Genomic DNA, 25,677 nt, shown 5'->3' on the forward strand with positions numbered 1-25,677 from the left:
CACTATTATTTATGAAACATTTTTAACATATGCATGGTCTTGGGAATGGACCAAATAAGTTGCTCACATTGAATGAAAACTGAGATACTATCTGGACCCAGGTTGTGTGAGTCTGTGGGGTCTCTGCAGTTTTTATGGTCTTGAACTACTATACAAGTTTGTTTGGGCCGACTAATATGTACTAATGAAATGCTTATTTTTAATAGACATATGCCATCATTTTTTATGGTTGCCTAGCAAACTACTACAATTTTAGCATCTATATCGAATGTAAATGTATTTGTTAGGACCAATGAAATGATGCACACAGCAGATTTTATATGAAAGAGGTTTATTGGATGGAGATGAAGAGAGAGAGCGAGAGAAAGAGAGAGCAAGACATGATAGGGGGAAGGGAAGGGGTGCTCCAACAGAGAAAGTGGAATGGGCAAGAGAGTGACAAAGTGGCTGGTTGATCCTTTTAAGGAGAAACTTTACCATGCCTGCCAGGTGTGGCTATCTGGCTGGTGACACATGATGATGTCATAGGTTGCTAGGCAACCCAGAAGCAGGCTGCCTAAATAATAACATTCCTCCCTTTTTCTATAATTGAAAAATAAGGAGCTTGGGCTGCTTTTCATGTAAGGAAAGTTAAAGTATATAGATTTAGGTTCATTGGAAGCAGCACTTGGTTGCCATGCAAGGGGCTAAGAAAGAGAAAAAAGTAATAGCAACAAAATGTCCAGATTACATGGTCAAGCAGAGTTGGGGAAGCCCCTGCCCTGGAAAGTTCAGGGTAAAGTGTGCCAGTAGAGAATTGCCAGCCACACAAGGAAGCAGGTAGGGACTGAAGAATACTGGGAGAACCTGGAGCTACTTGTCCTGGTCCTGAAGCACACCATTCCAGCCTTTTGTTAATGAGTGAATACTGGGCGTAGATTCTCTTCTGGCTACTTCCTGCTGACACTGGGGGCGCTGTAGGGAGGTCAAAAGGTTGAAATGCTGGCCAAGTCCAGGAAGAACAGGCTGTTTTGAAGCTGTACAGGGTCTATGAGAACATCCATGGCTGGAAGGGAAAGTGCAGGTCCAGCTTGATGGAAGTCTGTGAGGTCAGACTGGGACACCTGTGGTAGCTGCTTTGGCACTGTCGTGGATATAGGAAACATCTGCGTCTGGCAGGATACTGAAACATATATAGAGGCAGAAGACAAAGTTAAGTAGATTATGGATAAAGTTTCTTTTTTTTAAGATTTATTTATTTACTTTATGTATATAAGTGACAGACAAGGGCACCAGATCACTTTATAGATGGTTGTGAGCCATCATGTAGTTGCTGGGAGTTGAACTCGGGACCTCTGGAAGAGCTCTTAACAGTGCTCTTAATCACTGAGCCATCTCTCCAGCCCATGGATAAAGTTTCTTTAAGTGTACATTTAAAACTTTTAGGAGAGTGAACAGAGGTGGAAGATTTAGATCAAAGAGACTTGAACATGGGAACCTCCATTTAATTGAGGGAACCTCCATTTATTTACCCAATCACTGGCAGGAATTAAAACAGTTTTGCTTTGTTTGGATCTGTCATCTAAGGAAACTGAGTCCAAGTTTGGTTAAAGAAGTATGTAAGCTGAGAGGCCCTTAAAGGGGCACAAGGTGTAGAAATCTGAAATTCTCCAGGAGACATCCCAGAGGAGAATCTGGAGGAACGGATGACTGGACTATTTCCATTGGGCAGGTAGGAGCCAGTGACCTGTCAAGGCATCCCAAGAACAAGGTTTGACTCAGTAAATTGGTATAATCTGTTCCAACAGCTCATCAGTGTTGGCCAAAGACCAAAGGCACAGTTGCCCATAGCAGACATGGTTTATCTAGTGCTAGGACTTTTGTAGTTGAGCGAGAGGGGGAGGGAGAGAAACCAAGCCAATAGAGGGAAAAATCTTACCCAAGGGAGAAGATGGTCCTAGATGAAGGGTTTGGCTGTAGGTTGGCGAGAGCAATAGGAAGTGTTTGCACCAACCAAAAGTGAAGACTCACCACCAATCAGCTGGTGTTGGGTGTAGGAATGTAGCAATCAAGTAGCCAGGAAAGGGAAGTCCCAAAACCAGGGAGAAGGGAGGAAGGAATCCTACCCTCTGAGATAGGGAGTAGGTACAGTACTTATCTGGAGCTCAACTGACCTGAGAGGTGGATTCAGGTAGATTTCCTAACAGCAATAGTTTAGAAGCAGTCTGTGTATGAAGTGGCAGTTTCAGCATCTGGCATGAGTGTTTCAGTTTCCCCAAGCCGACTTTGGTGCAGCATGAGTGTCCACTGTGTCCACAGTGCTCAGTGCTCGGAGCACCTGGCAGGATGCCGAGTATGAGCAGCCTTGAGCAGAGGGACAGGTGTGCTCGGTAAGGGCAGGGCAGTTGAGAAAAAGTGTAGGTTTTAAGGCAGAGGTGGTTGAGTGGTGGTTAGGGATATATAGAACAGAAAAAAAAAATTGTTCCAGGCATCATGGTAGGATTAAAGGGGTCCTGGCATGACCAGACCAGGTGCTACCAGGAGAGCCCTTCCCGGCCAATGCACCAATATTAGGACCAACGAAATGATGATTTGCACAACAGATTTTATATGAAAGACATTTATTGGATGGAGATGGAGACAGAGAGAGAGAGGGAGAGAGCGAGACATAATAGGGGGAAGGGAGGAGAGGGGTTCCCTGACAGAGAAAGGGGAGAGGGCAAGAGGGTAAGAGGGCAAAAGACGAGAGGGCAAAATAGTGACAAAGTGGCTGGTTGATCCTTTTAAGGAGAAATTTAATCATGCCTGCCAGGTGTGGCTACCTGGCGGGTGACACATGATGACATCATAGGTTGCTAGGCAACCCAGAAGCAGGCTGCCTAAATACTAACAGTATTACCATGTATTTTTTTGTGGGTCAGGGCATCTGGGTACCTGTTAACTGGACCTTCTCTGAGTCTTAGTTGAAGCTAAAGGCTGCCCCTCACTTCTGTCTTGTCTGGGTCTGAGGTTCTGAGGCAAGTAAGCATCCAGGGACTCCACTTGGCTTAGGCTGCATATACCTCATTTCTAATAACACACCTAGCAACCTGATGGCAAACTATGGATTCCCCCATCCCCCACTAGCATGTGCTTACAAGTAACCCCACTCTGAACAATGGAATAAGTTTCTTCTGCCTTTGACAAGCGCAGCCACCAAAACCCTCTCGTAAATAGTTTTTACTCAAACGTAGCTTGGAACGTAACCAGGTACAGAAGGTGGGGGACTGACTCCACCTCGACTGATTTGAGGTACATGCTCAGCAAGGCACATCTTGAGAAAGCTTTTTCGGAAAAACTCCCATCCCTGTGCATAATTGGACATGCACATGATTAAAGTAAGACACATCACGGGATGTTCCCAGTGACCAAAGGCTTCCATAATCCATGCCTGTCAGTCAAAACAGAGAACCAACTTACATTCTTTAGCAACAGAACTGTGTGTCCTCTGGAATCTTGTCAAATGAAGCCTCAAACAACATTGGGACCCTTGAGCACTGTCACTCACATGGCCCCCTGTCAGGCTTGATAATTCATTTCTTTTTGATCAGCACTGTAGCTTTGATTGCTACTTCGCTATCAGTACTTAGAACCTGGAAACACCCAGCCCACACTTCAAACACCGGTAACAGTTCCTTGTCCGAGTTCACTGCCAAGGGTAGGCTGCATGTTGTAGCTATAGGACTGAAGTTCCTGCTTTTTTTCTGGCTATTGGCTGTGGGTTGTATTCCCCTCCATGCCTTCTTCAATCTTCTTTTTTCTTAAGGTATGGGGTGGGGGTGGGGTGTGTGTATATGTGAGTGTAGGTGCCCATCTCATCCAGAAGAGGGTGTCAGGTTCCCCGGAGCTGGAGTTATAGGCAGTTGTGAGTCACCTGAAGTGGATGCTTGGTGCTGTGCGGAACTCTGGTCCTGTACAAGAACAGCCACTGAGCCATCTCTTCAGTTCCCCTCCCCCTCTACTTTTAACAATCTATTTCTCAGAAGCCAGTGGCAGCTTTTCTATTCCAATTCTCTCCCTTTAAGGGTTTGCTTGATTAGCTCAGACCTATTTGAGATAAGCTCCTTTTTGATTACCATGTCTCAAAGATTTAATTACAGCTGCTAAATCCCTTCACCTGTGCCCTCTACTGTCACCTAATCATGACAGTGAGAGCCATTGTCTCTGTAGTGGGGCCATACACCAGGGAAGAAGCTCTGCAGAACTGTGCGCTGTGGGGCAGGAATCTCCATCACATTTAAATGAATTTTAGGAATCTCTCCCACCCTCCTCTGAAAAACTTGGCATCTATTAGAGGAAGCTGAAGTCCGTTTTCCTGATTGCTTGCCTGTGCACGTATTTGCTCTTTGAATTTACCTTGAACCTTCAGAACATTGGGCTGGCTCCCTCATTAAGTGAAGTTGACTAAACCCTTGACATCTTGTACATTTTGCATTTTTTATGCATTATAATTTTACTTTTTTAAAATATCACCCTTTAACATCAACTTTTATATGAATATTTATCTCATAACTTTTCTTACAAAGAATGACTCTGTTGCTTACTTTTGATGTGCACAGCTAAAGGGCCTTTCCCTTACCTTGTTCCCAAGAAGAAGAATTTGGCTTGTAGCTCTTGAGCCCTCGGGCTATTTGCTGCCTGGAAGTGATGGGGATTCTGGCTTTCATTGATCTCCTCCTCGGGAGCTTGATGCTGACACCCAGTAACACAAATGCTATGGTCTTCTAGTTAGAGGACCTTAAACAATGCCCTGCTTCACCATCCTAGGTTAATTTCCTTGTTACAAACAAAAAGCATCAACGGTTCCTGCTGCCATTTTCTCTTGAAATGCTGGCATTACAGGATTTTGTGATTATAGTGGGCATGGGGCTTTCCTACTTTCCATATTCAAAATAATGCCCTTTGGGGAGGTGCTATCCATGCCTTTGTAGAAACAAATGTCAATAAAATTAAGTATTGTTAACTGCACTGGTGTAGAGCATGACAACACTCTGGACCTTAGTCCATGCCTCTGTCTCCTTCCCAGCCACAGAGTGAAGAAGAAAGGGAGAGGGGGTATTAAAGGGGTTCAGAGTGTCTCTGCCTCTATTCTCAGTCAAGCTCTTTGAAAACAGGGCCAGGTTTTTACAGCTAAGACAGCTCATCATATGCTGCCCACTCATGCTCGCTTTCCTAAGCAAAGCAAAATCTTGTTCCTTCCAGAGAAGCAAATGAAAGCTTAATACCAGTTAAATAATACATAATAGTAAGATCGTTATCCTGTCTTCTCCCAGTCGGCTAACTTCGTAATGTGTAAATGCTTATGGGGCATATGAAATCAAAGGACATAAACTGCTCTAAAGGGGAAAGGAACGAAGCTGATCAGAGAGCCTGCAGAACAAGGACCACAGAAATTGCTTTCTGCACCACAACCACCCCACCACCCCTTTTCCTTTAGGATACAGGCTGACAGATTGAACAACATTCTTTCCTGTCCAAGTTTAAAGGCCTGCTTCTGATCCTTACACCCGGTCCCCCCACCTCACCTGCCTCCCACCCCTCCCCATGCCACTTCCCTCTCATGTCTCCTCTTGAACTCTGCAGCCTGGGAAAAGCGCTGGCTGCACCTTTGCAGCTTTCTCCTCCAAAGCCATTAGCAAATATTGAGCATGTTTCTGCAAGGTGTGCCCAGGAGAGACAGAAAACCTACAGGATGGCTTTTCTTTGTTTCTCATTACCACCTGTAAAGAACAAGGCAACAAACTGATTTAGAAAGAGTGTTAAAGAGGGACTGGTGAGGGACTGGTGTGGGAGTCGGAGCAGGGGGTGGGGGGGTGTTGCAAACTCTAAAAGGCAAACAAGTGAATGTATGCCAATTTCCCACATTGCTTCTGAACCCAGCGTGTTCTCCAGCAGCCAGGTCTATGGGTTATGATTGGATAACTTATTTGTTAGTGTTTCTGCTAATGGCTATTTTAGGACCATCTTCTGCTCTTAGTGTATCTAACACCCATTGATCAGGTCATTGGCATATTGGTTATCCACTTTGCCGCTAAACGATTCTCTATGATTGCTTTCTTCATTACACATTCTTATTACAGAAGCAGTTTCTACTGCCTCCCATTACACTAATGGAAATTATTGACATGGAAATTGCCAGGCACTGAGCTCGGGAATTCCAAGACACAGAATCACACTGCCTTTCTTCAAGATATAGATGCTCCTGAATAATGAACAGTAAATATTGACATGTTGGTGAAATGAGTTAATTGATGTAAATCAAAGAGAAAGAACTAGAAACATTTTCTGAAAGGAAACACAAAATACTTTGCATAACTGTGGATACCTAGGTGGAGATGAATACAGTGAGCTTCAAGTTTAAGTTTCCGTTGAACACTGCTTAGTTAAACACAAGTGCTTCTGTAAGAGGCTGGGCAGCAGGTAGGAATAGAAGCCCCAGGCTGGCTGGAATCTTTATCCTGCCACCCTTTGTTAGACACTAGCCACCTGTGGCAAATGAAGGCCTAAAGTACAGCCATCCCAAGTGAAATGAGTTGTTATTACACAATGCACAGTCACACTTGGAAGACTTGGTAGGAAAAAAAGAAATGTATCCCATCTCAACGTTTTTTATTGATTACGTGTTAGTAAAACTTTGACTCATCAACAGTAAAATACATTACTGAAATTACTTTTACCTTTTTCTTTTTCCCTCAGTGTGGAAGACTAGGGAAACTGAAATCATGGATGGGATTCCCATTAAAGTTCTGTACCACTGTGTATGTTTACACTGCATTTCTGTAACATGAGCATTGACCTCATTCAAATTCTTAGTGCACAGTGTCCAATGTGTCATTGTCAATATGAGAATGACTAGCCACATGTGGCATGTATGTTGAAATATAAATTTTAAACCTCGATAAGGGGCTGAAGAGATGGCTTGGTGGTTAAGATTATGCAATGTTCTCGCAGTGGATCTGAATTTGGTTCCCAGTGCTCATGTCTGATGCCTCTCAACCACTTGTAAGTCCAGCTACAGGAGATCCAGCACCCTTTTCTGGATTCCAGGGGTATCCACTGGAATACATTCATGGATGCACGGACCCACACAAATTTACACATCATTGAAAGAGAAAATTAAGTGCAACAGAAGACTTAGCTCCTCACTTACACTAGTCACATTTCAGGCAATGTAGGTTGGACATGACTGTTTGAAGACCATGATATCTAAAATGCTCCAAAACCTAAGCCAAATGGAAAATTCCACACGTGACCTCATACGATGTGTGATAATGAAGACACAAGAGCTCTAAAATGACTGTTTATAATCTAGGCCAGTGTGTGAGATGGGGCACATGGAAGAAGTTTATGTTCAGGTTTGTTCCATCCCAAAATATCCCAGTGTAGATATAAAAATTTTCCAGTATTTGAAACATTCATTCCAAGCACTCCTGGCCCCAGACGTTGTGGATATTTGGCCTGCAGGTAGACGTGGGTGGTGCCTATCAGGTCCTACAAAGAAGGGAGGTGCATGATCCCGAGAAGCTCTGCTCAGAAGAGCCAGCTGCGCACACGCTAGGAAGCACTAGGATGGATGAGAGTCTCCAATGTCCCCGATGAAATGGCCTGAGAGTAAAACCAATCAAAGGCAAAACCGTGAAGGCAATGACATGTGACAAGTGGGGATCGATATTCAACTGGGTTTTTGTCCTTGGAGGCTGTAATCTCAAATTGTTGCTGAGAACACAGTTTCATGGGTGACATTTAGGGTAACCACCTAATTCTGATGAATAGAAAAGATGAAAATCAGCCGGGCACAGTGACGGACGCCTGTAATCCCAGCACTCAGGGAGGCAGAGGCAGGTGGATCTCTGTGAGTTCGAGGCCAGCCTGGTCTACAAAGCTTGTGAATGTGAGCTTAGTGATTTGCTGCTGAGATATAACCCCAGCTCTTTTCCTGTTTGTTTTTTTTTTTGTTGTTTGTTTGTTTTGTTTTTGTTTTTTGAGGGCAAGAGGAGAGCCCAGGTGCTATTGGGGAAAATGTGAGGAAGCAGTAGGCAAAGGGATAAAACCCTAGTATTCTTCATTTCTTTCACAAGCACACTTACTGTGTAGGGTGTGTTTGTGTGTCCAAACACTTTTATTTGAATGCATTAATGATAGAACTACGAAAGTGCAAATGTCCGGGTTAGCCCTCACTGAAGACCTGCATGGTTCTATATTACCATTTTTTTTTTTTTCAGAGAAATAAACTGAGGCTAGGAGTGGAGCTATCCAATGTTCAAGCTCATTAGCAGAGTCATATCTTAACTGAGATGGAAGTCCAGGTCTCTAAGGCTAAATTCTGATTTGTATCACAGTGTCTCTCCAGAGCAATTGGGCTAGAGCCAGGAGGCTCCCTGTCCCTGTCACTTGGGTATAACTGGGCTAACACTGTAGTTTGGCACCATTTGGGTATAACTGGGTTAACACTGTAGATTGTGACCAACTTGGGTATAACTGGGCTAATACTGTAGGTTGGCATCATTTGGGTATAAATGGGTTAATAGTGTAGGTTGCTTCTCAGGCCATGGGATTTCACCTGAAGGAGTCTCCAGGGACTCTGCCCACAAAGACAAGAATATTTATTTTATCTCCAATACATGGCGGCCCTCATCTAGGTTCCTGACTCTTTATTTCTGAAGCTGTGGGCATCCTGGCTCTAAACTGTTTGCTCTCTGCCAGCTTAGCTTCATATGGTACTTTGGGGTAGTTTTCCTTTTTTTTTTTTTCCTTTTTTATTTAAGATTTTATTACGCAGAATGTAAAATGTGAATGTTTTCATAAATGCTTAAGCATCTTTAGGGAAGCTAATTTATAGGATTTAAATGTTCCTTTCTGGCAGTTTAAGCCCAGATCCCTCAGTGGTGGTGGGAGGTTGAGGTTGAAAAACAGGAAACTGCTCGCTTTCATTGTTCATATGCAACTATAAAAAATTAAATGGCCTCAAAAGTGCAAGCCTGGGTGAATGTTTGCATGATGTGCATCTGAATGTGAGTGATGGCACAGAAGGAAAAAAAAAAAAAAACAGAACGCTTTGTTTTCCCTGAGTCCCTCTCTCCTGCTCCCTCCCACTCGAGCCTGTCAGAGAAAACCTGGACCTTGGAGGTGGCTCAGCCTGGTCTCTCAGTGCTAGGCGCAATACTGGCACGTCTAATCACCACTTTTGCCACAGCTTCCCACCCAGCCTTTCCCTTAGGGCCACACCTCAGAGATGGTGTGGCCATGTGTGAAGAGCACGCATTGAGCAACGGTTCGGTTGTGTAACAGCCTGGCTGCCCTCCTGGCACACTCTCCCACTGAGTCTATGCAGCCAAAGTGTGGGGCAAAGTTCCCATGCCATGGGTTTTTTGGTTTTGTTTTGTTTTTTTTTTTTTTTTTGAGCTACTTTTTATTTCTATTTTCTATGTCCACCCTTGTTTTATAATCTCTTCCTCCTCCTCTTCCTCCTCCTCCTTCTCCAAATGATGCCACAGCCTGGACAGAAGTTCTCTGTCCTCTCTGTTCTCAGACTGAGCCAAGTGTGCATAAATGAGGAGGTAGTTGGTATCACAAGGGGGCATTTTCTTTCTTCACCTGTTGCATTATATGCTCAGGACTCCTACGTCCCTTAGTGCTCAGTGGGAATCATAACCAGAGGATTCTAAATTCCCTCTGGATGTCCTGACCTGGTTTTTTGTTTGTTTGTTTGTTTTGTTTTGTTTTGTTTTAATTACCACAATCCTAATCTTCAGATCAAAAGATTCGAAGTTGTGTAGCCACAGAACTAACACAGCCACTGACATTTGAACAGATGATTATGCTGTGCCTGGCCTCAGCTCACTCTCACCACAACCCTGAGAAAGCTTAAGCTTTGACAGAATCTGTAGTGAGCTCAAGGTATAGCCCTCATGAGCAGATGCAGATGGGCCCATGTGTCTCAGTCCTCATGAACGGAATAGAGCAATCTTGCTATCTTACAAAGGGACACACTAACAAATACAAAGCAATTTGCCAAGGCTTTTCTTTTCAAAATGGCTGTGCCAGGACCCAAACCAGGCTAGCAGCACACTCAACAAAAATGGCCTCAGCCTTTTATCCCTGATAAGCTATGAGTGCATCTCAGCCAAGTGGTGAGACCGTGACCTCACATTCCTATGATACTGGAGAAATGATACAAAGACCCAGGAAAGGGGGAAGCTCAGGAAATATGGCCCTTGTCAGGCTGACTACCTTTGATAGGAAGGGAAAGAAAAAAAAAACAACAACAACAATGATTCTTACACTCATGGAGCAGAAACTCAGCATTACAGGTAGGCCAAGAAGGAAGAGCAAGCTCCTGCAGGTGGGCCTTCAGCCTAAAAGAGACAAGAACATAAGATAAGAAACGTATACCAGAATGCATATTAGATACCTGAAGAGCCACTGCACCCATCCAGGATGAGCAGGGCACACTGCAACAATAGGTCTTTGTGGTACCTGTGTCTTTGCATGGTAAAAGTCTGCCTCTCACTCATGGCAACTCCACTCTGAATGCCTAAGCCAGATGGTGTGGGCCAGAACTACACACCCTTGAACAAGGCACCTGAAGCTAGAAACTTCCACGAAGTGTTCCTAATGTTCAAGGCATCTCCGGCTGTTTGTGTTACTCAGGGCTGACTTTTGTGTCTCCCCCAAACTCACATCGATGCCCCAGCCTCCAAAGTGATAATAGATAGAGACGAGCCCTTAGAGGAGTGACCGGAGTTGGATGAGGTCATAAGTGTCCCATTCTGATGGAATGATGTCTACAAGGAGAGTCGGCAGAGGGGCTCCTTGTTCTTCCCTGTTCTTGGAGAAGTCAATAAAAAGTTGGCCATGTACAAACCAGAGATGAGCCCTCACCTGGAGCCAGACTGGTCCCCACTTTTGTCACAGATTTCTCAGCCTCCAGAGTAGTGAACAAAAGAAGGTTTTGTTGTTCAAGCATTGCAGGTCAAAGTGTTCTGTTATGGTGGCTAGAAACAGACTGATACGCACTCTTCTTCAGCATCACGAGCTGGAGAAACCTTCCCACTGTCCTGGCACATGGGAGTCAAGAGCTTGCTGTAATGGGTGATTGAGAAATCACAGATAACCTAAACCTTCTGCCACACAATCTTGGCTACACTCGCTGGCGTGGTGGCGACTTTAGGAGGAGCACATAGTGGGTCTTTAGGTCAGCAGTAGTGTATCCTCAAAGGGGATGGTGAGACAGTTCTGCTGCCTGTAATGAGATGAGAAGACTTGCTTCTCTGCCAGCTTACTACGGACAAGAACGTTCAAGACTGGGAGGCGTAGTAGCTCCTTTCTCCTTGTCAGTCAGTTATTTCAGCCATTTCGTTGTAGACGGAGGCTGACTAATACACACAGGAGAGACAAGGCAGCAAAGTATGACTTTGTTCTGCAAAGATTTACTGAGCACAGAGTAGGAGCTTTGTACCTTCCTGGCATCTCTCCATGAACAAAGCAGATGGCGACTCCTGACCTCGCAGTGCCTTTGTCCAACAGGGACAAAAACCGCTGTCTTAAGGCTGGAGGGGTGGCTCCATGGGCTAATGCTTGCTGTGCAGGCCTAGTGGCCTGAATTCGGTCCCAGGGTTTCACATAAAAAAGTGCTATGTGAGATTGAAGGCAGGGTCGGGAGAATCACCTGAAAGTCTGCGGTTTAATTAGCTTGTAGAAGACAACATGGCAGAAACAAGAGAGACCCTGCCTTTCCAAGCTGGAGGGAACCAACTCTGGGAAGTCATTCCCTCACTTCCTCCAGCACACTATGACTGGAGCATGCCAAGATTCACACACATAGATGCACACACTAGTAAAAAAAAACAACAAAATGACTCTAAAAAGATTATATAAGATGGCTAGTTTAGGTTATATTTAGGAATGTGTATTGTATACCTAGAGATATATGCAAGGGACAACAATTAATGAAAAAAGAGGACATGACCTTGGGGTATTGGAAGGGCTTGGAGGGAGAAAAGGGATAACAATAATCTCAGAAATAAAAGAACAAATGTTAAAAAAATGTTGCTTTAGAAATAATTTCAAGGATGTTTTTCTGGTTATAAAAGAAATATTTGCTTATTCAGTGTAATTTGAGAAATATAACAAGTACTTAAAACAGGAAAACCCATTGAAAATAATAATTGTCATGCAGAAGTAATACATTACTGCTATAATTGTGTTATGGTATTACAGTTTCTCCTTCCTGATTCCCTTCATTTAGCGTTGCTGCCGACTTTTCCTCTTATCCCTAACATGTGATTTTAATGGCTTCGTATTGATCTGGGCTATAGAAATGTCAGCGTCTTAAGCATTCTGGAGATATTTTACATTCAGTTGCCTCGATTTGTCCTGTGATAAGCAACGATTTCAGGAACAGCTTTGCACACACCTCTTCCACTGTATCTCTGATTACGTCCTTATAATCAGGGAAGTTTGACCCTCCGTTCATAGGGTCTGCAAATGTCCAAGCTCGAGACAAACATTACCAGACAACATTAAGAGATAAATATTCTAGAACGTCAGCACCAGTTTCCTTCCTCACCTGTATTCTCTGAGACGAGTTCTTGCCAGTATTGAATTCAGGAGCATATCTAAGCTTTGCCAATTTGTTATACTGAAGAAGGGTACTGCATTTTGAGACTGGTCTAGTTTGGGCAGTAATTATCAGGACTTGCTTAAACCTGAGTAATCTAATCCTGGCTCAGAAGTCTGCAGTGTTCTGACAAAATATTCCACAGCTGTTCACCTCAGTTTTCTCTTCTAATGGTTGACATTACTTCTGATTTCTTGGGTTATTGAGAGGGTTAAATGTGTTTAAGTTATGAATTATTAAACACTTTACCTGTCATAGTATAAATGGTAACTATGATTACAGGTGTGACAAATCAAAACGCAGCCACACATGAATAGCTTCAGCCTTTAAAGCATAATTCATATCTTTTCGACAATTTAATATATAATGTATATAATGTATTCCCCAGTCCCCTCTCTTGTGTCCTTTCAGTCTCCCTAGAATACTTCTTCCCAACAGGCCCCTATCCTGTTTTTTTTTTAACCCACTGGGTTTAATTAGCGTTGCCTTTATGTGCATGGGTGTGGTCTTATTTACAGGACCAATGGCAACTTTCCAGTGTGGGTTTTTTTCTTCTGTGGTTCAAGAAAACACAGATTTTACTTCAAAATAGAAGGACAAAGAAACACATTGGCCGGGAACAGGCCACCCAACACCCAGTGACCAACAGCACCATAGGGCTGTCACCAGAGCTAATGGACTGGTGGTGGCTGGGCTCAGCTGGGTGGTTCCACTCTATGCTGTGGGGTCAGGTCAAAGCCATGAGCAAATTTACAGCCTGTGTGCGTTTACATATGTTAATCATCCACTGGCCCAAACAAGTCAAACGACACAGTCCAATATTACCTGACTAGTCTCCTCCCACAGTGTTGGGGGAGGAGAGGATATTTGTTGAACACATGACTATATAGGTGTCCCGGCCCCTGATAGGGCGCTGTAATAAGACAGAGGGGGAAGGTGTTTTTGAGACGTGTGTGTGTGTGTGTGTGTGTGTGTGTGTGTGTGTGTGTTTAGATATCGGGTTCTTCTTAATTTCTGAGACTCTACTTAAGAAATCCTTCTAAATTTTCTCCTATTTGTGCCTTAGTAAATAAATACTAGTCCCCTTGGAACTGATTTTATCGTACACCATCTTCAACAGGACTGCACAATCAAGAACAATAGTATCTTCCACAGCGGCTGCTCTTTCTGTTTGGGTGTTCCGGCCCTTTAAGGGTCATCTGATGGCTTTATTGCATTTTCCTCCACCAGAAAAGCACGCTCCTAACTGTGATCTACCAAGCAGAGGCACACACTACATGTGCTGTCTCCCTTAAAGAGGGGCAGAGACCGGGCATGGAAAAGTTGTCCAGGAGGCCTGGCAACAGAGAATGAGGGCAGCCATCTGAGGCTGACTCACAGACTCCAAATTCACTTACAGAGGCTTCCGGTGAAATCAAATTGATTGTGAGCAAAGGGATTGGCGCTGATCAGACCGGGCTGGAGCTGCTCTCACAGGAGGAAATGTGTATTTTAGTGGTTTTTATGCCATTTGCAGCGAGCTTCCCCTCCAGGTGTCCTTGGAGAAGGACATCTCTAATCTCTGAGTTTGCTTGGCTCTGCAGATGGCTGCCATATCACTGCTCCCGTCACCCCTCTTTCCCAGGAGTGTGATGACTTTTTAACAAATCCATCTGAAATTTTGACTATTCTCACTCGCTCCAATGCCCAGGCCTGCTGAACATTGCTCTGTCACCTTGGCTCATCACTCTCTAAATGACGGGTGCCTTTGATATTATCCAAGGTATTCTGTTTTGCTTCAGAAAAAGCAGTGTTCTCAACTACTTAAAAATACAAGCCAAGAAGAGCTTGGTATGTAAACTGCTTTAAATGTTTAGCCCTCATCGTTACTGCATCTCGGAATGATGGAGGGTTACTGGCCTCAGGACCTTGGGTTTTCAATGGAATCAAAGGAAGCCATGTGGTTAAAAAAAAAAAAAACAAAAAACATACATGAATATTTGAGTGTTTGGGAGGAGACAGTTATCTGTCTGCAATTCTGTCTCAAAACATTTACAAACTTTTTCAGGTTTTTTTCTGTTTTTTTTTTTGTTTGTTTGTTTGTTTTTGGTTTTGGTTTTATAGACAAGTTTTCTTTGTGTAGCCTTTGCTGTCCTGGAACTTCTTCTGTAGTCCAGACCATGCTGGCCTTGAACTCAGAGATCCATCTGACTCTGCTTCCCATGTGTTAGAATTAAAGGCATGTCCCACCACTGCCTGGCCTTTTTCTCTCTCTCTTTCTTTCTTTCTTTCTTTCTTTCTTTCTTTCTTTCTTTCTTTTTTTCTTTCTTTCTTTCTTTCTTTTCCTTCCTTCTTTCCTTCCTTCCTTCCTTCCTTCCTTCCTTCCTTTCTTTCTTTCTTTCTTTCTTTCTTTCTTTCCTTTCTTTCCCTTCCTTCCTTCCTTCCTTCCTTCCTTCCTTCCTTCCTTCCTTCTTTCTTTCTTTCTTTCTTTCTTTCTTTCTTTCTTTCTTTCTTTCTTTCTTTCTTTCTTTCCCAGCATAGCTGATATTTGAGTATGCTGAAAGGCTGGCTTCAGGATTTGGACAGTGTTGATTGACCCTTCAGTCATATCCTGCTTCTGTGACTTGTAGTAGACCACTTACTCTCCCCATATCTCAGTTCCTCCCAATGAAGATGAGGAGTCTCAGGGACCAACTTGTGGCAGTGAGACACTGGCTTGCATGTTGGTTGACTGGCCTCTGTGATCATAGGCACTGTACACAGACTACCCTGGTGTTGCTGCATCAGCAACCTTGTGGCTTTTAGTTTTGCCACCTGAGGGTCTTACAGAAAATAAGAAAAGAAGCAAAGGGTAAAGCTTTAACATTCTGTCAACAAGGACTGGATTTCACAGATAACGCTTTTTCCTCCCTGCCCTGCACCGAGAAGAATGATCTTAGATGTGGCATCCACAACTCTCAGAGGGTTCACATCAGCAGCAAGTCTCAGCTGCCCACACTATCAACCAGCTCAGAATGGTGCATCTTTCCTTGGATTTTCTTCCCTATTGTCTCAACCCCTCACTTCTCTTCCCATGGAAACACCCTGCCCCCAAGTCCTTGCCTCAGTTTCTGTCAGGAGACCCCACATAAGAAACTGCTCAGTGCAAGTTCCAGGACAGCCAGGGCTATGCAGAGAAACCCTGACTCAAAAAACCAAAACCAACCAGCCAACCAAACAAACACACACGCAGAAAGAAAGTGCTCGGCAAATATTTGCAATTATTGTTGTTTACAGGAGGACTTCTTTATTCCTAGTGTTTGAACCAAAACTCAACACTTTTATTTGGACTTCAAGGTATATAAGGCAAAAAACATTGAGTTACGTATTTACCAAGTCACACATAATCAGACTGCCCTTAGAGTCAGGAACTCATGGTTGCTATACATTTCCTCTAACCCATCTCTTCTTACCTCTCACACTGTTATAAACAGAGTTGATGTCAGTTGCGGTTTCAGACTGGGAAGGAGAAAGTTTTGGGTCTCCTGCACTTCTTTTAGCACTGAGTGGAAGGCTCTGAACATAAGAGAGAGATAATATATAGAAAGAGTGGATGGCTAAAAGAGGTGCTGAGACCTCAGACTTATTACTAGAACCCTCTACCAGAGTGTTCAGTTGTCAGCTCTGTCTGAGATAGGCTTATCTTTACCAGTTATAGCAGTCCAGTCTGCATAAATATAACCAGATATTCAAGGCTGAGGAACTTCGTAAGTTTATTTTGAGTCACTTGTCTGGAGGGGCAATGCTGAGACTGTAGGAGGTGAAGGCCTTCTAGCCAACAGTCTCATAGTGATAACAGCCTCAAAGGGCAAGAGACAGGAAGGATGTGTCTCTGCTTTCTCATTGTCTTCCTAGGAAGCCACCGTATCCAATCACAGAGCTCTATCCTGAGGAGCTTTCCTCACCCTAACCACCCCCAAAGGCCCTACCTTAAAACACCGAATTCAGGAGTGTTTATGGAGATAGCTAACTCCATAAAGCACTTGCCACACAAGGATAGGGACCCAAATCTGGATTTCCAGAACTCAAGTAAAAACCCACGTACAGTAGAGTTTGTAAGTTCAGGCTGGGGATACAGAGAGAACTGATCCCTAGAGCTCATTGGTTAAGCAGCATAGCCAAATTGGTGAACTCTTGTCCAGAGAGAGAGACAGAGACAGAAACAGAGAGACTACGTCATAAGACAGAGTGGAGAGCAATGGGGGAAAAAAACAAAACAAAACACTTGAAATAAACCTCTGCCTCCCTCTTCACTTACATACACACACATACTACTTCTCTGCAACCACAAGCACAAACCTTCCTGAACAAAAATACATACATATACCACACATACATGCACACAGAGAATACGGTCAGATGACGTTTCTACGCTCTTCCTGCTCTTGGGATTAAAATCTGCTCACATGGACTTTGGAGGGATAAACTCTACGCGAGCTGATGCAGCAGTCTGTGGACTGGGGATCGGGAAGACACTCTGCAAGCTGAAAACCACAGGGCTCGCCTGCTACCCGCGTAACAAGCGCTCAAACTACTGAATGTGTGCTCAAGATCTGCTGAACAAGCCGGACGTCGAACAATTGGAACATGGCCCCTGGTGAATCAGGGTCTGACTCTCAAGGGGACCCGGAACCTAGGAAATAGCTGGGGAGTGATGTGGGAAGCTCTTGGGGGTCTCAGACCTATTCATCAGCGGGTCCAGAAATGCATTGTTCTTTCAACAGTGAACTGATGTGTTGGCCTGACCGGTGTGAATGCAGGCCTGGTTGTTGCAACTGACATCACACCCTTCAAGCTCTTCCGTCCCCTTGTGCCCTCAAACACCGGCAGCTGCAGGCTGGTTGAATGGGACTGAGGTTATGCTCATCCTGTGAACTGGAGCTCTTCCCCACAGGCAGAGCCAGCAGCTTAGCCCAGCGTTGGCCTTGACTCTGCCTTTGCTGGCTGGCGCTGTGCCGCGAGCTCCAAGCCAACTGGCCTACACGCATAGCTTCTAGCATTACCACTGCCTATCTCTTCCACCTTGGAAATTTTCATTGCAATTACTCTGGATTTTCACAGGGATGGGGCTCATGCTTATGTGGCAGTAACTCAGTTGTTGCTGGGTGTGTTGGCACACCTCTCCAGATGGACTTGCATGGTAAAGGTCCAACTTCCAATTCCCTTTTAGATTCCATCACTCCCCTGGCTTGGCCATCAGGCCACACACTTTGCCAAGGTGGTTTTATTATGTGTATCCTGGAGCATATTCCCTCTTTTGTATGTAGCTCTTTTTCCTGAAATTATTATTTCTGGTGAAACTTGGGGCTCATTCTTGGCTGCTTATTATTTTTCCAGCTGTACTATTTTATTCTTTCAACATTTCATAAAGCTTTATGAAGGAAACCCAAGGTGGGCTCCTAAGCTTCAGAGACAGCTGTCACAAGAGCATGTGGGAATGGACTGAACTTGGTCCTAAAGGTTTGTGAAACTCTTCTCAGAGAACCATGAAAGAGGAAGAGTCATTAATACTAGCTGTAATTCTTGAGGTGGTTGCTGTGGAACAAATGGTATGTTAGGCACCTCCTTCCCATCTCATAAACAAGTCTCTCTTACAGGAGGCCTCAACCGACATTTTATAAACGTAAGGAGAATAGATGATAAAGGCTGGGGCTGCAAAGATGGTTCCATTGATAAGATTCTTGCTGCCCAGACATGAGGACCTGGATTTGGATCCTCAGCACCCTTATCAAAAGATGTTTGTAGTGACACTTGCTTGCAACCCCAGCTCAGGTGACATGGGCACAGGAGGCTCCTTGGGGCTTGCTGGTCAGACAGGGGTCAAATCAGTAGCTCCAGGATCAGTGAGAAATTGTCTCAAACAATAAGGAGGCAAGTGGTTGAAGAGGACAAATGGCTGAACCTCTAGCCTCCACATATATACATATAATACTCATGCACACACACAAAATGGAAAGGTGGGTGGAGATAGATAGATAGATAGATAGATAGGTAGACAGATAGACAGATAGATAAATGACAGATAGACCATACTACAATGAGGAAGTATGGTCAGGCTTTGTGTGTGATTCCAGATTTCTTGCTTTCCACCATTTTGGCCAACCTGCTCCTATCCCTGCTTGAACCTGACAGTCTGTGACTTTCCATCACTGGTAGGATAGTGCCTACAGCCCCCTGATATGGCCGAATGTCTTCTGCCAACCACTCTGCTTTTACTTTGGACCTTGATCTCATTCTTGCTCCCATAATCCGCAGCTTCAGCAGCAGCTCGTGGGCAACACACCCAGCTAAGTTACCCGAACTTGTTTTCTGGGCTGTGGGGAGTCATGGAAATCTTACACAGATTCAGTAGGAGCACAAGTCCAGACCAGAGGTGTTTGAGACAACCCAGACTTAGATACTCAGGGATCTGAACTTAGGGAGTGACAGAGGAAAGAAAGGAGTCAATTTGATTTATGGGACACATCTGGGGACTGCTGACAGGGGGAAACCAAGGGCAGACTAGACTTCCAGTCAGATTCCTGCCTTGCACAAGATGGAGGATGTAATGCCAGCTTTGTACGTGTGTGTGTGTGTGTGTGTGTGTGTGCTTGTGTTTTGTGATGTGTATGTGGGGCATGCGACTGTGTGCATGCACGTGAAGGCCAGAGTAGAGGTCAGTGTCTTCCTCTACCTGCTGGTCTTCTCCTTACTGCCACGTGACGAAACTTTTCTTGCACATACACAACATCTCTTTGCCCCAGATGCCCATGAAAGACCAAAGTACGGATATGACCGAAGTCCAACTCGGTGAACCAATGAGTTTTAGTGTGATGATTTACAAGAATATGGGAGAGGGGTTACTTACGGGGGACAGAAGTTACTCAAAGACAGGTGGGTGCATTACCAAAGCCCACACCAGAATGGGTGACAGATCACAAATCTGGGAACCTGGAGCTCACAGCGCAGCTTGCAGGTACCTCAACAGTTTGGAGACTGTCTTTTCCACGTGTGGGGCTCGTGGACTGTGCCTCCAGGGGAATAGGCATGGGACTAGCAAGATGAAGCATGTTCAAACCTTGGAGATCTCAAATGTAAGATTTAAAAATCTCATCCAGAGAATGGCAGATGTGGGACATAGCTCTCTCCTGTTTCTGTTTCAGTAGCACGTGACACAACCCCCAGGTGGCTACAGGTGGTCAGTCACGCGAGCTTGTCACCTGTTATCTTTTCCCATGCAAACAGAGCATTGCCAGCATCCCAAGTCCCAGACAGTGAGACACATCCATCCTCAAAGCCCCTCCCCACTGCCCAAGGTTTCTAAGTCCCTGTTCCGCATGAAATAAAATGGCAAACACCATCTACTTCACTGAAGGACAGCTGAGGCTGACTGGATAGTCTGAGCTGTAGCATTGGCAAAAGAAGGACCTCCCTTCTCCCCGAAGAATTCATTGCTGGACGTCCCTCCTTTTCCCAACTGCTGGCCAGGCATTTGGTACAGAACCACCACGGTTACCGTTAGATCTCTCCCAGAGCTGCTAACTTCTGCAGTTCTGCCTCCGCCTGCCACAGTACTGATCTGCAGGAATGATCTGCCATCCTTTTCCGCCAGAAACTGACAGTGCTCTGACCTTCTGGAGAGGTGTGCTTCCAGCTTGGTTCCCTGGTGGCCTCCAGCGGCCCTTCTGAAGGACACAGAACCACATGGAGGTGCGTCACTTGGTCTAAACCTCTTCCAGGCAGCTTGGCTGGTTTCTGCTTCTTTCAGGCAGCTGCTCTGGCCTCAGAGTCTTCTTTTTAGCTTGGCTGGTCAACTTTCTTGAGGGGGACTGAAGGGGACTCGCAACCTTTATTACTTACTTTGTCAAGGAGGAGCCTAGAAAATCTGATTGGTTTCAGGGACTTCCCGAAGCTACTGTTTTGAGTTGTTTACCTTCCTGTTTAAAGACCTTCCCTGCAGAATGGGATATTCCAGTCTCTGATGAAACCCTTACAGTCTCTCTTGGCCAGTGAGTTGTGGAGATCTACGTGCCTTTGACACCCCATGCCCATGTGTGGATTTCAGACATGCCTGACTAACTCAGTTCCTTGTCCAAGCACTCTTAACCAATGAACTATCTCCTCAGCACCAATTAAAGAATCTCTGTGAAGGCCTGACAGAAGCAAACGATGCTATGTGATTCTGGGTTTTCAGTTTATGGCTTTTAAGAGTCCTGAACATTGTAAAATAATTTCCTTCCTTGTCCTCTTTGAACATTTTCTTCCACACTGGGCATGGCAATTTGCTGAAAACTTGTCCAAAATAAATAAATAAATAAATAGATAGATAGATAGATAAATAAATAAATAAATAGGCCTCCTTCCTCCTCCACAATTGAACTACCACCCACGCGGTATCAATCTCAGATTAAGAAATCAAACAGCACCTGAAATTAAGCTTTTAAACACAAGAATCAATCAGGCCTGAAGAATTTAGCTCAAAATGAAGAGGTGTTTAAATGAAGTAGGCTGAGGAATACCGAGAAAAACAATTTAAATTATTAAAGCAGGGTTTTTCATACTTCTAGAGAAATGCTCCAATAATGTCAGATTAAAAATGTCAATCTGTTTACCTTCCACTATGTTTTTATGAGCTTTTTTTTTTTTTAAGGTTGACTGCATATCTGTTTGTTTATGAATGAGTATGTTATCTACAGAAGGGAAACAGTACTGGGCACACTGGACAAATTCCCTCCCATTTGCCACTAACTGGGGGTCTCCTGTGACTTCTGGTTTGTTAGCTAATTAATGGGTAAGCAACTTCACTGAAAATGTAGAGGGTATTCAATTTTGTGGTTTTCTTTCTTCTTTTTTTTTAATTCAAGCACAAAATGTTCTTGTGGTCTAAAAAGATGGTTTCTTTCTTCTCAATTCATTTCATCCCTCCTCCGCTTCATGACTCTGTGGGGGTGTTTGTAAGACAGAAATTATGACATTAAAATCACTTTCATGTCAGTGGACTTTGATGTCTGTAATAGAAGGTCAAGAGGTCTTTGAGGCAGAATTAGCGAGATGGGGAAACTGGGAGGGGGGAAAGTCCTTTAATTTGGTGACCTTCAAGAGGAACATGCTACTGTAATACAAGGAACTCCAAGGGTCATGTGCTGATACAGGAAGTAAAAGGTCAGAGACATCAGCACTACTCCAGAGAAATGCATTGTGAGACCTGCATATAAAGCCACAGAGTGAGATTTAGTTTTCTAGTAGCTACATTTTAAGAACATTTTACACACACACACACACACACACACACACCACACCACACACCACAATTCACATGTGGAGATCAGAGGACAACTTGGGGGAGCTGGTTCTCTCCTTCTGCCATAAACGGCCTGGGGTTTGAACTTAAGTCATCATGCTTGGCAGCCAGTATCTTTACCGGCTGAGCCATCTTGTCAACTTAGCTACATTTAAAAAAGTGATGAAAGACCTATATGTTTCAATATTATATTTTACCATGTGACCAAAGTAAAATTATTGATTTTTTTCATGTTCTTTTCGAAACTCAGTCTTTGAAATCTAATTTGCATATTATGTTTAAAGCACAAGTAGCTGCATTTCAAGTGCTCAGTGAAATCAAATGGAGCTTAGCTTCAGGGTAACTTATTTGACACTGGAGGTCTGGGAAGTTCAAAGACGATGCTCTCTTCTTGTCTGTAGTCCATGGGTGGGTTATACAGTGTATTAGTTAGTTTTATGTCAACCAAACACAAGCAAGAGTTGCTTGGAAGAGGGAAGAGAAAATGCCTCTGACAGATTGCTGTAGGCAAGTCTCTCTGCTTTAGATTACTTGGTGTGGGTGGTCAATGGAGGGAGCTGTGGGTGTTGGGAATGACACTTCTGGGCAGGTGGACCTGACTTGTAAGGAAGCAGCTGAGCAAGCCACGAGGAGGAAGCCGGTGAGCAGAGCTCCTCCATGGCCTCTGCCTCAGCTCCTGCCCCATTTCCCTTCATGATGGATGGTCATGAAGGATGTTTTTGGTCATGAGTTTTATCCCAGCAATAGACACCCATAAAAAAAATCCATATTTTGTCAACTGAGAAAGAAAGAAATATATCTATGCCAGAAATTGTATAAAGCGATCTCTTGATAAACGGAAGTTTAATTTTTTTCCCATAATTGTTTCTTGGTTTTAGGACTGGCCACAAGTGAGAAATTACATTTTGAAGGGGACAGCAACTTGATTCAAGGGCAATATAAAATAATAAACTACACATCTTAAAAAGCGAAGGGAAAAATTTCCATCATTTTGAATAATGCAAAACATTCATTAACAAATGTATGCCAGTTTCTCCCCTGAAATCCTGTGACTGTATTAAATGTGAATTACTAGAAGTCAGTTGGTTCCCAGCAGTATTAGCCTGACAAATTAAATACACACATACACACACGCACCCCAAACATACTTACACAGACATACACTCACACACCACATACACACTGACACACTCTGGAACATACACACATGCACACTCACACCACACACGTACTCACACACAATACATACACACACATACACACTCACATACTCTTGAACATACATACACACTACATATACACACCACACACCACAGAACGCACTCATGCTCATAGACCACATACACATACATTCAGGCTTTTACACACACACCATGTACACGCACACTCACATACACACACACACACATACACTCTCACACTCACATACACACTCTCACTTCTCACGTCATACGCTCTCACTTTCTCACAATTCAAACAATGGAAACTGCGTAAAGTTTTAGGGGCCTTGAGACCCTCCAAAGCTCATGGTCGCCTCAGCGTACTTAGACATCAGGATGAAATGTCTTCTCTGCCTGGTGGTGCACCCTGAAATCCCAGCACTCTGGGAGGCAGAGGCAAAGAATCGCAGTGATTTCGAGGCAAGCCTGGTTGACGTACAAAGGGAATTCCAGGACAGCCAGGGCTGCTCCTCCAGTGGCTCCAGGAACCACCAGCCTCAGAATTATCCCCCAGTTTGTTAGAAATGCAGACCTCTTGAGTTGGAGTGAAGTTTTTAACAGGGTCCGGAAGACTACCTGATGCATCTTGGAGTTTGAGAAGCAATGACCGTATTTCACTCTCACTGATAAAAAGCACCGCCTCCCAACAAAACAAAACAAAACAAAACAAAACTCCCAAACAACAACAACAACAACAAAACCAGTTTTCCCCTAAGAACCGGCTCTTTGAACTTCCTTCTCTTCCTTGAATGTGCTTCTTTCGTAGGTAAGAACCCACCTGGGCTCTGGGGAGATGGTGACACTTTCCCCTCCCCGCAAGATGCAGAAGGAAAGGGAAACAGGAGCCGGGGCAGTTAAGAGTCCTCGCAGTCTGTCCCCTGAGGCAGCAAGAACGGGACCCGCCGGACCCTCGTAATACGGATCCTGGTTCAGAGCGCAGGCTGCGAAGCTCACTCTGGAGCTTCAAGAACTTGGCAGAGCCCTCTGGCCTGGGAGGGCGGGGGCGTGGCCGGGCCGGCGAGAGGGCGTGGCCGGCGCCGAGGGGCGGGGTCTGACCGAGGCCGCGGGGCAGCGACGTCGCTGGGCAGCGGAGTGGCGGCCGCGCCATGTGGCTGCTGGGGCCGCTGTGCCTGCTGCTGAGCAGCACCGCGGGTGAGTGGGGGGCGCGCGACGCACTTCGCCGAGCGCGGGGCGCGGGGGGGCTGGCCGGATCGTCCCCGCTCCGCGCGCGGGCCTGGGCTGCGGGCGTGGGTGTGCGCGGAGGGCGGACCCCGGCGCCGGGCTGGCCGGGACCCCGCAAGGGGCCGCGGCGGGGCGCGCGCAGTGCTATTGTGTGGGCCGGCGCGCCGGGTGCTGTTGTCGTGTGTGTGCGCGGGCGGAGCTTTGTGCGGCGCCCGCTCCCTGGAGCCCGGCGGCCGCCCGGATTGGGCGTAGCTCGAGTGTGGCTCTGTGTGCTGGGGACCGAGGAGGGAAAGGAGAGGACTCCAGCGTGATTTCGTGTCTTCCCCGACTCCCTCACGCCTTTAACATTCACTTTCCTGCCTTCGTATCCCATTTACGCTGTCGCATCTAAATCTCAGTTTCCTTTATCTCCTTTTCTTGGGACCGCGTCTGGTTTGGGAATAGCGAGATGGCCGTAGGACTAGACCCGGGAATCACTCACCATCCTGGGAGCAGATCTTTTACTTTTGTCGTCTGTCGAAGACGCCTTAACTCCGCGGGGAGCCGGGAAAAGAGGAGCCGGGGCTTCCTCTAACGACCGACCGTTGGTCCCTGCATCTCAGAGCGCGTGCATCCTGACACCCACAGGGTCCCTCCCAGACGGAGTGCTGCTGTTCCCAGGAACTTTTCTGCTGATGTGGGCACGCTCCGAATTCCAGCCTGGAACCCTTTCCCTCTGCCTCTGCCCTCCGGCCACAGCTGTCAGCAGCCCCTGCTCAGCCCTGCCCGCTTTTGGCCCCTGATGTTTATTTCTGGGCAGCTGACGATCACTGAACTTTCTTTACTGACGAGTTCTCGCTCTGGGCTTGTATCAGTCACATGTCTTAATTTATGTCGGATTTTCCCCATGTGCTTCTAGAAACTTGCCTGCTGCGTTGTGTTCGTTAGGGGAAGTTGAGACCTTTCTGAGCTACCTCTTAAACCAGGGAACCCTCCCTTCGTAGAAATCTCCGGGGCCTGAGCATCCTTCCAACCCACTGGCCATCGCTCCCCCGCCCCGCCCCCAAGACACCGTTCCCCACTCTTCGGAGACTCCATTTCAATGTCCGTGGGTTTGCTGAGAGGCTAGACATCTGTGGCTGCTGTTTTTTTTTTTTTTTTTGTTTGTTTGTTTGTTTTGTTTTTCTTGAACCAGGTCTGAGGCCCTGTGCTCTGTCTCGAGTTAGGCGGGATGGGGGGTGGGGTGGGGTGGGTTTGAGAAGGAGGGAGGGGAAAATTAATTAGGCAGCTATAAGCAGGTGCAAGTTATTTGGAGGCTGTTAGAGCGGGCTCAGTTCCAGGACATCTCAGACATGAAGATC

The 25,677-nt window shown here is 45.3% G+C and overlaps 1 protein-coding gene and 1 long non-coding RNA gene across 3 annotated transcripts in view; one reads left to right on the forward strand and one right to left on the reverse strand.

Annotated features, from left to right (window-relative positions):
* Nucleotides 1–341: 341 nt before the first annotated feature.
* Nucleotides 342–25,185, reverse strand: LOC132649040 (uncharacterized). Its single transcript, XR_009587448.1, has 3 exons — nt 24,819–25,185; nt 10,300–10,373; nt 342–1,162 (listed from the first exon to the last, which is right to left on the reverse strand). It is a non-coding gene; the product is annotated as an uncharacterized LOC132649040 (long non-coding RNA).
* Nucleotides 24,172–25,677, forward strand: part of Ldlrad3 (low density lipoprotein receptor class A domain containing 3) — a 233,982-nt gene continuing 232,476 nt past the window's right edge. For both annotated transcript variants that reach the window (XM_060371863.1, XM_060371864.1), the window contains exon 1: nt 24,172–24,307. In XM_060371863.1, coding sequence (XP_060227846.1) covers nt 24,262–24,307 — 46 coding nt within the window. In that variant the 5' untranslated portion in view covers nt 24,172–24,261. The remainder of the gene's footprint in view (nt 24,308–25,677) is intronic.

The sequence above is a fragment of the Meriones unguiculatus genome, chromosome 18 (assembly GCF_030254825.1).
Source record: "Meriones unguiculatus strain TT.TT164.6M chromosome 18, Bangor_MerUng_6.1, whole genome shotgun sequence".
In the NCBI taxonomy this organism is placed as follows: Eukaryota; Metazoa; Chordata; class Mammalia; order Rodentia; family Muridae; genus Meriones; species Meriones unguiculatus.